At 38.4% G+C, this 14,830-nt stretch overlaps 2 protein-coding genes across 6 annotated transcripts in view; one reads left to right on the top strand and one right to left on the bottom strand.

The window, feature by feature from the left end:
• Positions 1-14,830, top strand: part of LOC725024 (autophagy-related protein 16-1) — a 572,103-nt gene that overhangs the window by 242,581 nt on the left and 314,692 nt on the right. The gene's annotated exons all lie outside the window — the stretch shown is intronic.
• LOC413256 overlaps positions 1-14,830 on the bottom strand; it is a 206,212-nt gene that overhangs the window by 7,181 nt on the left and 184,201 nt on the right. For all 3 annotated transcript variants that reach the window (XM_006558824.3, XM_006558825.3, XM_396702.6), the window contains 2 exons: positions 10,702-11,038; positions 7,203-7,868 (listed from right to left, as the gene is read on the bottom strand). In XM_006558824.3, the coding sequence (XP_006558887.1) occupies positions 7,203-7,868; positions 10,702-11,038 (1,003 nt within the window). The remainder of the gene's footprint in view (positions 1-7,202; positions 7,869-10,701; positions 11,039-14,830) is intronic.

Raw genomic sequence — 14,830 nt, 5'->3', positions numbered from 1 at the left:
TCCTCCGCCATAGGAACTGGTTTTCCAATGGTGGTGGTGGCGCGTTACCCAAGTTCATCCTCGTATTTGCACACCGGGCACGTACATTATCGGGGTGGTGGGAGGCGAAGTAAGACATTAAAATATGCTTCGTCCCGCGTACAGCTTCATTTAAAAGCTGTTCTTCTTTCTTTGGCTCGAAGAACGAGCGGAACTTTATTAACTCCGTGTCAAGGGGGAGGGAGCGAAGGTCAGTAAAACGCGCGGGGGAAAGAAACGCGTATCCGCCGTGGCATCTGCTCTTTCTCTGCTTAACCTGGATAGGTGTGTGTGTGTATATATATATATATATACATGCGACGTGTTTCTTCGAGTCTCGAGAACGATGATGGAACTCGCGTAAAACGTGGACGGACTGAATTGTCGTGAACTGAATCGGCCCTGGCTTCCGGCATGATCTCTCGGAGGGTAAAATGGTAAAAATGGATCGCCGATTGTAACGCTTTTATCTTGGGAATTTAATCTGGAAAAAGTGGATCCTCCTATTTTATTTATTATTATGAGAATGTTTTGGAAATATTGTGAATATTGGAATAACAATTTTTGTGCTCTTCTTCTGCTCGAAGAAATTTTAATTGTTGGATTTTTCTAATTTCTTCTAATTAAAGGGAAGAAGGATTGAATAAGAAAATTCGAAAAATTACGCTACTTTCGATTCGTAAACGGACGGGTCAAAGTATAGCTCGTGTGTCACGGAATACCTTGTATATTGTACGGTTATACCGGTGTCTACACACAGAGGAGCGAATGTGGCGGCTGAGAAATGCTTCCAATTTCATTCAAACCGGTTGTGAAATGGAAGAGCTCTCGTACCGTGGCTTGGCTACGTGACAGACATACCGGAAAACCCGACTTTTGCCAAATTCCTGGCTAGAGACGAGGGCGAATCCTTTTGCCAGCCCTTTCAGGCCCAGCCGAGTCTTCCTCGCATCCTCGTTTTTCTTCAAGGTTAATAAAATTACACGACGGCTACAAATGAAGATGAAATATCGATACACCTTTGATTTTCCTATTAATTAATTATATATATTTCCATAGAGAAATGAAATTTTTTAGGTAACATTTTCCCCTTATTTCCACTTCGCAATTTATGTAGAAAAATTGAGAACGTCCTGTGAAAATTAAATTAATTTTCTTTAACTTTAACGGGGGAGGGAATATAAAGAAATCTTGAAATTTTATTTTTCTTTTCAACGTTTTATAATTAGCCATACGCGAAGAAAAAAGGAAGATCGACCGAGAGAGGGATTATTTTCGTAAGAATCGTCCTCTCCTCCCTCCTCGTTTTTGTCTCAATTCAACATGTTTATTTAAAGGAGAAGAGTATTCTCCTCTACTCTACGAGAAATTTCTTCACCGGCGGCCATTTCCTCCCGGAAAGAAGGACTCTCTTGTGTTAATTTTTGCTATCCTTCCCTCCCTCCTTCTCCCCTGTTGAATTATTATTTCTCACCAAATAATCCATCCGTTTGTCCCACTTTTAACACGCTTCCACAATGAACCTTACACACGCGTTAATCTCGACGACTCTCAAACAACCGATTCCATCTCTTTCTTTTTTTTTTAAGTTTTAATCAACCATTCTATGCGTTAATAATCCACCATTTCCTTCGTTCAATTCCCCGTGCTCGAGTTAAAAACAACGGATATTATTAACGAGTAACGTTACCGGCGAGGAAGAAGAAGAAAGAGAGAGAGAAAGAAAAAATCGGACTCATTTGTAGCCTGGGAAAACCCAGTTCCATAGTTATACACGATAAATACACGTTTCTTTGTTCCGCGCAATGAGAATCAGCCGCAACGGTCCCCCAGGAACGAGCTACATCCGCCATTTTATAAGAAGGGATTTTCTTAAAATCCTTCGCCGCAACAATGCAACAAAGTTGATTATCCTTAAAAAAGGAAACGTGACGCTGCTCTTATCTATCTTATCGTATTGTCGAATACGATAAATCATCGATAGCATGATGATGTTAAACTTAGTCTCTTTTATCATTCCTCCATTCTTGGAAACAAGATGTAAATTTAGGTTTTCTTACTTTGTTCGTTCTCTGTTATTCTGTTAATACATTTAATTGTTCCATCTTTGGCTCTGATCTATATCAATCTTCCATATGCATCCATATCTGTTGCTTCGTTCTCACGATTATTATTTAAGAAGAAATAGAAACGCGTACCTTTGGAATCTTGTACGTGTAACGTTTCAATTCGATTTATCTATATTCAAACCGCATGTATACACGGCAATAATTAAAACGTCACGCTCCCGTTTCTTCACCGTTTATACCATTTCAAAACGCGTTACACGTGATAGGTACACCGATTAAGGGTGTTATCCACGCGTTGCAACGCTTCTTCTTGTACCCAGATTCTTGTTCCACGAATTGTAATTTCCTGTGTACGAGGGGGCACGTAGCGGCGGCCATTCGTAGATCCAGGCCTCTCGTTACTTGGACAAGTCTCTGGGAGGAAATGAGGTTAGCTCGCGTGATCTGTAGAATCGGCTGGACGAGATCGTGGTACGAATGGAACGGGTTCTCTCTCTCTCTCCCCTCGTTCTCCTGGGCTGGCTGGGTGTCAGGGTGTACACGACTCGGTGATATATCTCGATGCGCCGCATCTTTCCTGGATTAACGGATATAAATTTTCTCTTTCTTTCGACCGGGGGGGACTGTTATTACTTTCTAATAAAGCGATATTGCTCCGTGCCTCGCCCCCACCCGCGCGAGCAAATGATGTGGAACGGCGAGTTAACGAGGCGGTATGCCCCTTGTTGTTGTCCCTTCCCTCCTCCCCGCCCGCCGCATTCTTCTTTCTACAGCTGCCACTAGGCTGTCGTAACGATCCGTTTGTTTTACCCCCTCGGACAGGCGAACCATCAATCGCACGTAATACGCGGTATCAATCGATCCAAAGCGATGGACGCGTTTCTTAGAAATCGGTTGGGTCAAGGTTCAAACGGACAATAGTCTCCCTAAGGGAAACGGGGGTCGTTGGGTGAAAAATTTCGATCGCAAGCCACTGCCGACTATGGAATACTGTTAAATGATCGGTTTAATTTACATTAATCGCCTTCAACGGGATGGGCTTGCTCTTTGAAATCGAGACAGGTCGACGCTTAGGTGAACGATGGTGTCAACGAAGGGAAGTTGTTTCGTTGAAAAATTATAGATTTGTTGTTAATTGAAATACTGTTATATCATCGACTTGTTTTGATCTAATTCAATTATAAATGTGTAAATTAAAGACAAGATAAATAGTGTGTTCTTGTAATTTTTAGGTAAAGATTTTAAATAGTTTTTATTATTATAGAGAGGAAGCAGAAGTTGTTTCTTGTTAAGAATTGGATAACGTTGTTAGAGTTATATTATTGATTTGTTTCGACTCCTGGACGGACACGTGTCTTTAAGAGAAGCGTCGTTTCGTTGAAAAATCATGGATTTGTTGTTAATCTTGGAATATCATCGACTTGTTTTGATCTAATTCAATCGTGTATAACATGTAAATTAAAGACAAGACAAATAGTGTGTTCTTGTGTTCTTGTAATCTTTAGGTAAAGATTTTAGATAGTTTTTTTTATTATAGAGAGGAAGCAGAAGTTGTTTCTTGTTAAGAATTGGATAACATCATTAGAATACCATTATATTATCGATTTGTTTCGATTCCTGGATCATCGGTACACGAACAACAGACGATTCGATTAGAAATCGGTTGGGTCAAGGTTCAAACGGACAATAGCCTCCCTAAGGGAAACGGGGATCGTTTGGTGAAAAATTTCGATTGCAAATCACTGTCGACTATGGAATACTGTTAAATGATCGGTTTAATTTCCATTAATTGCCTTTAACGAAATCGAGTCAGGTCGACGCTTAGGTGAACGATGGTGTCTTTAAGGAAAGGGCACGTCGTTTCATTGAAAAATCATGGATTTGTTGTTAATCTTGGAATATCATCGTCTCATTTCGATCTAATTCAGTCATAAACGTGCAAATTAAAGACAAGATAAGTACTTGTGTTCTTGTAATCTTTAGATAGAGATTTTAGATAGTTTTTTTTATTATAGAGAGGAAGCAGAAGTTGTTTCTTGTTAAGAATTGGATAACGTCGTTAGAGTACCGTTATATTATCGATTTGTTTCGACTCCTGGACGGATCATAGGTACACGAACAGCACGGACGATTCGATTAGAAATCGGTTGGGTCAAGGTTTAAACGGACAATAGGTTCCCGAAGGGAGGCAGGGGTCGCTCGGTGAAAAATTTCGATTGCATAACGTTGTTAACTATGGAATACTGTTATATTATCGGTAACGATCTTCAGATTCCAGCCGGTTGATGAGGAACTCGAGCCGATTGGGAAAAAATGGCCAAAGGTTCAAGAGCTTATCGCGCGGATGGATCTTGTACACGAGAAGTTCACTTAAGGAGCATAATTATATCGTGGCTAGAAAACTCGAAATCATTCGTGACCATGACAGCTACCTCTTAAATCATACGACGTGTGAAGTTTCCTTATCTCGGGCGACGATCTCGCGCCGATAAAATTTGCAAGAATTAATGATGTTCCTTCCCTCCCCTCTCTTTCTCCACGCGTTAATACAGTCTTGGAGCTAATTCCGTGCTTCCTTATGCGGCATACGCGGAAGGAACGATCATTATTGGACTGAAATAATCTTTCACGTCGTTAGGATAGTCGTATGTCATTATTCGTCGTCGATGTGGCTCGGCGATTGAAATTGGCCTAGTGCTTTATTTTTAAGCTTGTCTCGAGCTCAATAACGGGGAAAAAAAAAGTTAATGAGCCGAGATTTACCGTGGCTTCCTATTGCTGGGATAATCTCCAGGTATTTTAATTGATTTTCAATTACACCGGTTGAAAGCAAAATAAACTTCGCGTTCCATAAGATTTTAAGAGAATTTAACGAAAGTTTGTACGAAACTTGACACTCGTGATATATTTTTACGAAACAAAAAAACTAGATTCTAGAATTTAATATTAAACGTGAGTACGATCGAAATAAAGTAAAAAAGGGAAAAAACTACACGCGTTATACACGTCAAATTATATTAAATCTCTTCCAGATATTGATACCCGATAAAAAAAAAAAAGAAAAGTTTCAATCTAGCTTTACAACAGATTTATCGTGCAGATAAGTACCTAATCCCACTTCGTTCTCAATTTATCTAAAGTGTCTGATGATTTCTACAAAATCGTTTAAAATGATTTCACATATAATCCTTACAATTTATCCAATGTGGTTAGGTTTCCTCCAACCTAACCCCCCCTTTGGAATAATCCAATCCCCCCCCTGTCGAACAAATTGTATCCTTCGTTCGTCAACGCGATCCCGGGAGCTAATTTTACGCTTCCTGATGCGAAAGGAATGATCATTACCGCGGGAGAAACATCTCTCATCGCAGCGTTGGGACAGTCATGCGCCATCATCATTCTCGATGATTAAAGGCGTATCAAGACCTTTCGACGTTTTATTTTCAACGCAGCTTCCACCTCACTTAACCACGTCCTACCTACTAAAGTAAAATCATAACAAGGGGTCGATCACTGTAATTGAAATTTCGCAATTTTCACCGCGAGATTCATTACGGAATCCTTTTACTCCTTGTTCTCACGCGAATCACACACCGAACAAATTCCACGCCGTAATTGATCGGTTATAATTAATAATCTCTACGTCTTGTTGTGATGCGTCGTAAGTTCCGCTCGACTTTCTAATTCCATTAAACCGAATTTTAAACGACACCGTGTGTTTCGATGATTAATGCATCTCTTTGAACAGATAGGGGGAGAAACAATTGACGGGAACGATAAATAACGTTTAACGAAGCGTTGATATTTATGGTGGATAAGAATATATATATTTTCCACGACCTTTGAAGTGGATAAATGGAGGGGATATCTTTGCCTCTCGATGTTGACCAGTTGTTTATGATATTAATTTATATTATTTCGTTGTTTGTCGCACATTGCGCGTTGGAATTACGTTTCATCGATGGCTCAGCCGTGTTTCATGAATCGTTTGAATCGTTGATCCATCGATCTCGTGTCGTCCATCTGATTGTAGGTGGCCGCTTCGATCATCGATCAACGTCTCGACGTTGTATTTACCAACGCATCCACTACTTTTCTCTTTTTCCTTATACGAGGTATAAATATAAGAGAAGCGAATTAAATCAATTTCTTAGAAATTTCTTCGCATGAATGTATAATTTATATTCTCGAATGCACGAGTTATACAACATAGAAGAGGGAAAGATAACGTTTCAATTTAAGATTTTCGTCGTATCGTTGATTTTCATAGTTCCCTTTGCGAGCAGATGATCAAAATGGAAATATCTCTGGGGCACATGGTAAGTGATATTGCATTAAGGGGTAAGTGAAACATACATCGGTCCAGGTTACCCTCCTGGGAGGGAGTTTTATTTACTCTTTGTCCTCCTTTCCTTTCATAGTAATCAAACGTTTCTTTCTTTAAATTGCATCACTGGCGTCACAATATCGATTATCGTGTTCTTTCGTAGAAACTTCGAATTAATTCTTTCGAAAGAATATATGGATAAATATTCATCGTTTGAGATTTTTAACTCGAAATGAATTCACAACTCCCTTGCAATAATATATATCCCTCGCAACCGGTGACGAAGACTTGTTTACCTTCCAAATTTTCAAGCGACAGCCGGCATTTACACGGTGGAAATAATAACGAGGGCCCCGAAGCTGCTATCAACGCATCAACCAAGACAACGTTGCGACCAGTTATGGCTCGAGCAAATTGCTTCCCGTCGTAAAATCCGACCGAGTGATTGATTAGCGCACGTTCGTTGGCCCGACTTGTTCACTCGCAGTTTCTTCCACATCCCAGACAGAGAACCGAAACGTTTCCCATAACGGTCGCCTATATCGACATTATCTCGATCGAGCATCTCTATTAGCTCTATCAGTCCGTCAAATTACAATCTTCCTCCTCTTCTTTTTTATCATCGACTCGAAGAAACTCGAAGAAAATTATTAATCCAATCTCTCTCCCTATCCTCGCTTATTATTATACGTCTTTTAGTGTTACTTTGTTTCAATACGAAAATGTATTGTTCCTTCTCTCTCAAGTTATATATATATATATATATATACAAAGAGGGAGACTCTTACCTTGCCGGTGGTGGCCGACTTGTAGAGGGGGCCCATGATGACGTGATCGGTGGGGCAGCCGTCCGAGTCAATTAAGACTATCTCGCTGGAGTCGACGCCGTCCATTGCGACCAGCTCGCGTACGAATATCTCGTACGGGCTGTTCGGGTCCAGTATCTCGAACTTGAGGGCCAACGGGTCGCCGACTTCGGCCGAGGGGATCGCCTCGTTCCCGCTGCGATCGGTGATCTTCATCGCGACGTTGGGCGAGTCGACGATCACTTCCTCGGAAAGGGCGGGCGTTATGTCGCCGTGCACGCCGAGATCGACCTCGTTCGATACGGTTTTGTTGGTGAGATCGTATTGGCAGGTGACGGCCAGCCCGAGGTCCGAGCTCGTCACGATGGTGTCGTGGTGTTGGATCACCACGTCGTTCAGGTAACGGCCAAGCCCCTGCTGCCTTATGTTGCACTCCAGATCGTCGTAAGCCATTTTCAGCTCGAACTCCAACGCGCCCTTCACGTCCTGCACGCAAGAATTCGGCGACCCCTTCACGTACACCTTCCCGTAGAACAATTTGCTCGTTTGGATCCTCGTCACCATGTCCCCGGCACGGCAATCTATGGTCACGTTGTAGCAAGAGCTCAACTCGTACGTCGATCCCTCAGGCACGTCCAGATAAGGTTCCTGGAAACCAACCAACGATTATTGTTTCTTTCGAATTGAATTACATAAAATTTATTAGTTAATTCTTTGTAACAACATTTAAATTGCATTTAGAAATTAATATAAATTATATATTGTGTCTGATAAAATATTAGAATTTATAAAATTAATTATTGTTTATTCTCTTCATTCAAATTTTAAATATCGACTCGTGATTTAGAAGATTAATTATTAATTTCGTGGCCAAAATTTTTTTTTATCTCGTTTGGATTCAGAGAAGCAGACGGGCAAAAATTGGACGATTAAATTAGTCTGGCAACTTACGTTATAAATATTATTCTATTAAACGAATCTTATCTCGAGGTTATACACGACGCGCATAATTTCGCGATTATTGGCTCGGCCTATTAGGCAAAATGATTGATATACTGGATTATAAACTGGGTATTATTTATATGTTGGTGAAAAAGAAATAAGAAGAGGGAAAAAATCTTTTTTAATTTTACATTATGAAATATGGATATGTAATTTGCGTATAGTAAACAAACTGTCATTCGATATTATTAGTATACGTACGTGTATCGATCGTTTATGCTAATTCGATAATTCTTCTCGATAATACGATAATCTGGGTCGCCTGAGTAATAACAATTTGCATATTTCTATTAAAATAGCTAACCAGCGTTATAATTATCCGCTATTTATAGAACTTAAATTGTCACAAATGCGCCCTTATTTATCGTAACAACCTCGAGAATAAATCGGCAAATGTATTATATCAAATCTGGATGGAACTCGTTCATTCATTCGAAAATCATGGTTTTATCATCTGTTTACACGCAATTATTGTAACGCGTTATTTATTTAATAATAAACGTAGAAACCGAGCTTTAAAGTTTCGAAAAAAATAAAATAAAAATATAGAATCAAACTGGATTTCAAACTCGAGAAAGATGAATCCTTAAAGAAATTTTATCTTACATTTCTCTATTTACTTTAACGCGTGCAGATCCAATAATCGATTTCTTCTAAAAAAAAATATATATCCCAATAATTTAAATATCTTAAATTTATACCGAAGAAACTGTTTCAACTTGTTCTACAATTTTCGATACCATTGCTTGAAACAAATGAAAATAAATGAAAAAGCCACTTCCCTCGTTTCTTCTTTCCAAGGAACGTGAGATAAAGATCCGATAAAAAAAAAAAAAGAATCCGTACGATATATGGAAAAAAAAAAAAGAAGTGATTCAATTCGAACGGCAGTGGAAATAGAGTGAGCCGATTCTTCAACAGGTTGGCGAGAAGAAAAGTCTTTGTCTTGAGTTTCTCAGGGCGCGCACCGTATGCACGTAAGCCGAGGAGCCCGAGTCACAGGGTAAGCATCTGCGATGGAAACTCGATTTTCCACGAAACGCGTTCTCACAGAGAATTGTTCGACCCGGTTTCCACGTGTGCAGTGTAATCACGTTTACAGAAAATCCCTGCCGGCCCTTTCACGGAGAGGAGGAGGTACGGTGTTGTGGAAATGTGCGGTCCACGATTTCCAACCGAATTCTATCCCCCACGAAATTGACGTCGAATTGTTTCACCGTACCCCCGCGCACGCCAAATAAATTAAAGTAAGTTGACGCAACGAAATTTCGCATGACGGAGGGGAAGGGAAAGGGCAATCGTTGAACGACAATTTTATTAAACGTGTACGACCATCCATCAGAAAAAACGGAAATTTCGGTTGTTGGAAGGAAGGAGGGGTTGTTGGAAATATCAAGTATCTGCCATTTTGTCAACGAATAATAATAGGAAATGTTATAAAGATTATAAATATGTATATAAGTAAATATGTATAAAAGTTATAAAAATGTTATAAAGGTCCATCCATTCGAAATATTATAAACGACCATCTATCGAAACATGGAAAGAACGGAAATTTCGGTTGTTGGAAGGGTTGTTGAAAATATTAAGTATCTGCCATTTTGTCAACGAATAATAATAGGAAATGTTATAAAGATTATAAATATGTATATAAGTAAATATGTATAAAGGTTATAAAAATGTTATAAAGGGAAACTTTGAGGGAAACTTTTTGTTCTTAGAGGAAAGATTGCCGTTTTGTCAATGAATAATAATAGGAAATGTTATAAATGTGAGGGAAACTTTTTGTTCTTAGAGGAAAGATTGCCGTTTTGTGAATAATATTTATAATTTTTGTTGTTAGAGGAAAAATTAAATTTAAAATGGAAACGTTGCTCTTAGAAGAGAATTAATAGCGGATTATTGTTATTTATCATCGATTGGAAATTTTTATTTCGAGTTTTATTGCGTTTGAAATGGAACTAATCGTTGATTATGGGAAGATTTGTCCCTTTTTCTTTTTTTGCACACTGTTATTTTCGTTATAGGCCAGTAGAATCGACGCTAATGATGGATAAAGGATACGGATGGAATAAATTCACTTGGTGTATTCCATCTGACCTATTTTTTTCTTTTTTTTGAATTATAACCCGTTAATGCACGCTGCAGGTGATCATTTATGCAAAAAAAGTGAACTATCTCCGACCTGAATGCTTCAAAGGATTTCTCAATTTTTCAAAACGTTCAAAGTATTCATCGAGCACGATACATGGAAAATTGAGATGGACTCGAGGAGTAGCTCTATTATTAAGTTTAAAAAAAGAGTCTATAATTATATGGAATCATGATATTTTGCATCCATTTCTCCCATCTTCCCATTCATCTTGATCAAATCGTTATTTTCACGCAGCGAAAACAAGATCCGAAGAATATACGATAATATTTCACTTTTTTTACGAGAAGAAAAAAAAAGTTACAAAAGGATATCGAAATCTCTCACCTGAATATCCGAAAGAGTGGCTCTGGAGTGATGGCTGAGACGGCACACCATGTCACCCGTGTCCCCGTAATCGTAGGAATGGCAACGGAACGGGGAATTCAAGCAGAGCTCCCTGCACTCCTCGGTGCTGCCAACATCTTGGTAAACGGAGTCCACGGTTTTCAAAATACGGCCGGACAGTTTCTTGAATTCGCAAAGTTTCACCGGTTCGTCCACGCAGTGGTTCTCGAGGTAATCGAACCCTTTGGAGGATTGGAAAGCGTTCGATCCGGCGACGGTCAGCCGATCCATGTCCGATAATTCGCATTGTTTCGTTGCGTTTGCGTAATTGGCAGATCTGAAGCAAAAATGGTCGAGGATTTTTTTAATAATATACGATATTATATTGATATTATAGCAATGAAACGAACAAGTCGATGGATGTAACATAATATCGACGATTAATAAATTATTTAAAATTTGATTTGTTTGATTGGTATATTATTCGCGACACGCCGAAGAGGGAAATTTTATAATGTATAATTTAAAATTGGATAATTAATTGGAAACGTATTATAATATTTTTTTTTGTGGAACATGAAGTCGAATATTTAAACTAAAATGCGAATGAAAATTTTTTACAATAAATATTATTCCAATTCAAATGATTGAAAAGTAATCTCGTTACACGTGAAACGTTTCAAGTATTGATTATATAACACGCATAAGTTACACAAATATGCATTATTGACAAGAAATAAATAACAACGTGGGGAAAAAATTGTACTCGTCGAAGCATATAATAATTTTTACTTCTCTTTGCATATCAAAATTCATAATTCGAAAAAATCATTATCCCACAATTACGAATTCTATCGATAACTCGATGGAAATTTTAAATTTTAAAATTCCACATCAAAAATTGTACAAACTTCTAAACGCGAATGATCCTCTTCTCGAAAAAAACAAACATTGGAAAAATTTCTAAAACGAATTACAAATTTATTATTATTGGAAGAAGAAAGAATTGACATATCAGGAAAATCTTATCTCTTTATCTCTCCCTCTCTCTTTCTCTCCTTCTTTATATTCGAGAAACTTCGAAAGAAAAACTTGGATCCAAGGGATTAAGTCTCGATTTTCGTCACGCTCGTCCAATCTTTCTCTCGTTTAGTATTTGTTTTCGATAAACAGCGGGACAAATCGTACGCAATCGATGCGTCTCCCTTGTCGATATTTCCTTACGACGATTTGATCTACGAAATTGTTCCGCCCCTCTTTGAATGGCGTGAAACGGAAAACATTTGGAACAGTTTACGGCTCAATCTCGTTTACAACCGTGTCACAGTTTAAAATAAATATCGAGAGGCTATTTATTGCCTCGGTTTTTCACTTCTATTTTCGAGAGGAACGCGGCAATTATTACGCGCTTCCTTGGATTATTGCGCCATAATAGTTCCACCATAGTTGAACCGCGAAAACACTAATTTACCAGCGTTTACACAGGGAGTACAGTTCCCCGTCCCTTTCCCCCGTTTTTTGCCCGTGTTCGTTAATGCCCGCATGGGATACGTGAATACGCCGGACCGGAAATAGGGACGTTACGTTTCTGATTGCTCATCCTTGTCCCCCTTTTTGCCCTCCTCCCCGTTTCTTAAGGATTAAATACGGCAGGAATTACGCGTTACAAGTGGTTATTTGGAATGGTAGAAAATGGGCAGTTGGGTAATAAATTGTGATATAAAATTTTTCCACGAAAGTTTTTTTCCTTCTAAATTTATTACCTCACGGTTAATTCGAATTTTTAATTTTTTTTCTTCTTCTTTTTCAAGAATAAATTCATTTAAATACGAGTTGAGCAACGTATGAAGAAAGGGGTACTTGATGAAGGGGTAAAGTTATTTTGATCCTAGTCAAATTTATTATGTGTTGCTTGTATTATACAATGAAAGGAGATAAACAAATGTTTATACGCGGTTATACGTATCGAAATATGTTTAAATATTGATCGTGTTTTGATACAGGTGAATATCGATTTCCATTGCAATTTCTCGCGTTGAGGAATTTACGTTCGTAATTACCCAATTCTTTCATTTCACGTATTACAACGATTAATGAAAATATTGATAATATTAAATTTTCATTAAGAATTTACCCGCACATTTTTAAATACGTGAAATTTCCATGTACACACAACGTCGGATTTAAAATATTAAATTCAATTTTTGACCGTTTAAAATCCCCCCCCCCTTTTTTTATTTTATTTTATTCCATTTCATCTGTCAGACCGGTTAATTAATCTCTTAACGTCCGTATATCGTATTATAATATTTCCCATTTTCTATGCCGTATCTTCTCATTATCAGCGACCACCGCGGTTAAATAAAATTTCTAAAATCCATCCATCGAAACGAAAGCTTCGATCCAGTGAAAAATTGGAATATCGAATCGTCCTGATCTAACCAAACTCTCTCTCTCTCTCTCTTCCATTTGAGCATCAAAGCCCATGAAAGGGGAGGAGAAGAAGAGTGTCAAATTTATTCTACGCCGCTCGATCGATTTTGGATTATATTGCCTTAAGACCCGAATGATATTCATGGCCGGTACGTTATGATTTCAATATTCTCAGAAGTCCGTGGGAATTCAAGTCGAAAAATCACCGCCCCCCCCTTATATGCGGTTCGGCGCGATAAACGCCGCCATTGAATCGAACGTATAATCGAATCGTCCGCGATTATCCAAATATACCCCATTCCTAGTATCTGCCAATACCGTTTCGCGCTGAATCATAAATTTAATGATTTTTAACAAATTTATCATTCTTGGATTCTTATCGTCCATAAAGAAGCTGCACGATAATTTTGCAAGAGAAATAATTTCCAAGATAAGATCGTGTGTGGTAACTGGTTTCGGGCCGTTTTTATCGATCGATGCGACAGAGTCGAGCTGATCAAATTCAAACGATATCGTTTGATGAAACAGCGCAAACAGAAATGAAGGGTTTCCGTAATCGAACGTATCTAGTTGACTATTCGTTCGTTAAATCAACAAGTTTCAACAGAATTGTTCGCTATCCGAATAATTGGCCCGCGGCCCCCACCCCTTTCCAACCCCCTCCGTTTATTATTCATTTCACGAATGGGACGCGCGCGCGCGCGCGCCGATCGAGCTTTTATCGCGAATTTAACTTTTATCCGATTCGCTGATCCGACCTCTGATCGCGAACGCGACAAGATTTACGCGCGGATACGCAATCGGCCTACTGTTGTCGTAATCGATCTCTAATAGAAACGATATTTTCCCTCCGCGCCCTCCTCGTTTCTCGTATCGATCAACTTTTCATAATTTTGTTATTCCTTTTTTCTCTACTTCATCTCTGTTCGTTCAATTGTATTATTGAATTTATTGAATTTTTTTAAATAAGATATTTGTTTTTATTCATTATGGGATGGGTTTCTTTAAAAAAAGAAAAAATGTAGAAATAAATAGATATAGGTAGGGAAAATGATTGTAAAATTAATTTATAGTTTTTTGTAGGATATTATTGTAGGGAGAATTTAATAACAATAGATGTTATGGATTATCCATAATACTTGGATTCTTTAGATTTCGCTCTCCGACGAAATTCCATCGTGTACGAGTCGGGGAAAAAAATATTTCTACGAAATATTTCTCGAATGTTCAAAATTGAAAATCTATATTTTTCTTACAAAATTTATGAAACGAGTAATTTTTTCCATCATAAATGAACTGGCTTCTATCACAAATAGAACTTTTACTTTCGTGTAAAAGAATGTACCAAAAAAACTAAAATTTTGTCATCAAATTTACTCAAAAGATAGAGGAAAGCATGCTATCGAAGTCACTTTTTGGTTCATCCCGATATCTCGATCGGTTGCCGAGATATAAAGATTCAAAGTGTCCGTGGCGCTTAAAAACGGTGCAAAGATTATGAATGGACTCGCGAGTCAATGACCTACATATTTTTCTTGGAAATGTTTCCCACGTTTTTCCAGGAATCGCGTCTGTCGCTTGTCTGGAGTTTGGGTTAGGTCAGAGAGACGAGGCGCGAGCGAGAGGTCCGAATAAACGACAAGGACGGAGGGATGGTAAACGATTAAAAATTACCTTTTTCTTTGCACGACGATAT

This window comes from Apis mellifera, linkage group LG9 (genome assembly GCF_003254395.2).
Source record: "Apis mellifera strain DH4 linkage group LG9, Amel_HAv3.1, whole genome shotgun sequence".
Classification (NCBI taxonomy): Eukaryota; Metazoa; Arthropoda; class Insecta; order Hymenoptera; family Apidae; genus Apis; species Apis mellifera.
The sequence above is the reverse complement of the archived record's forward strand: the minus strand, read 5'-3'. Positions and strand labels throughout refer to the sequence as shown.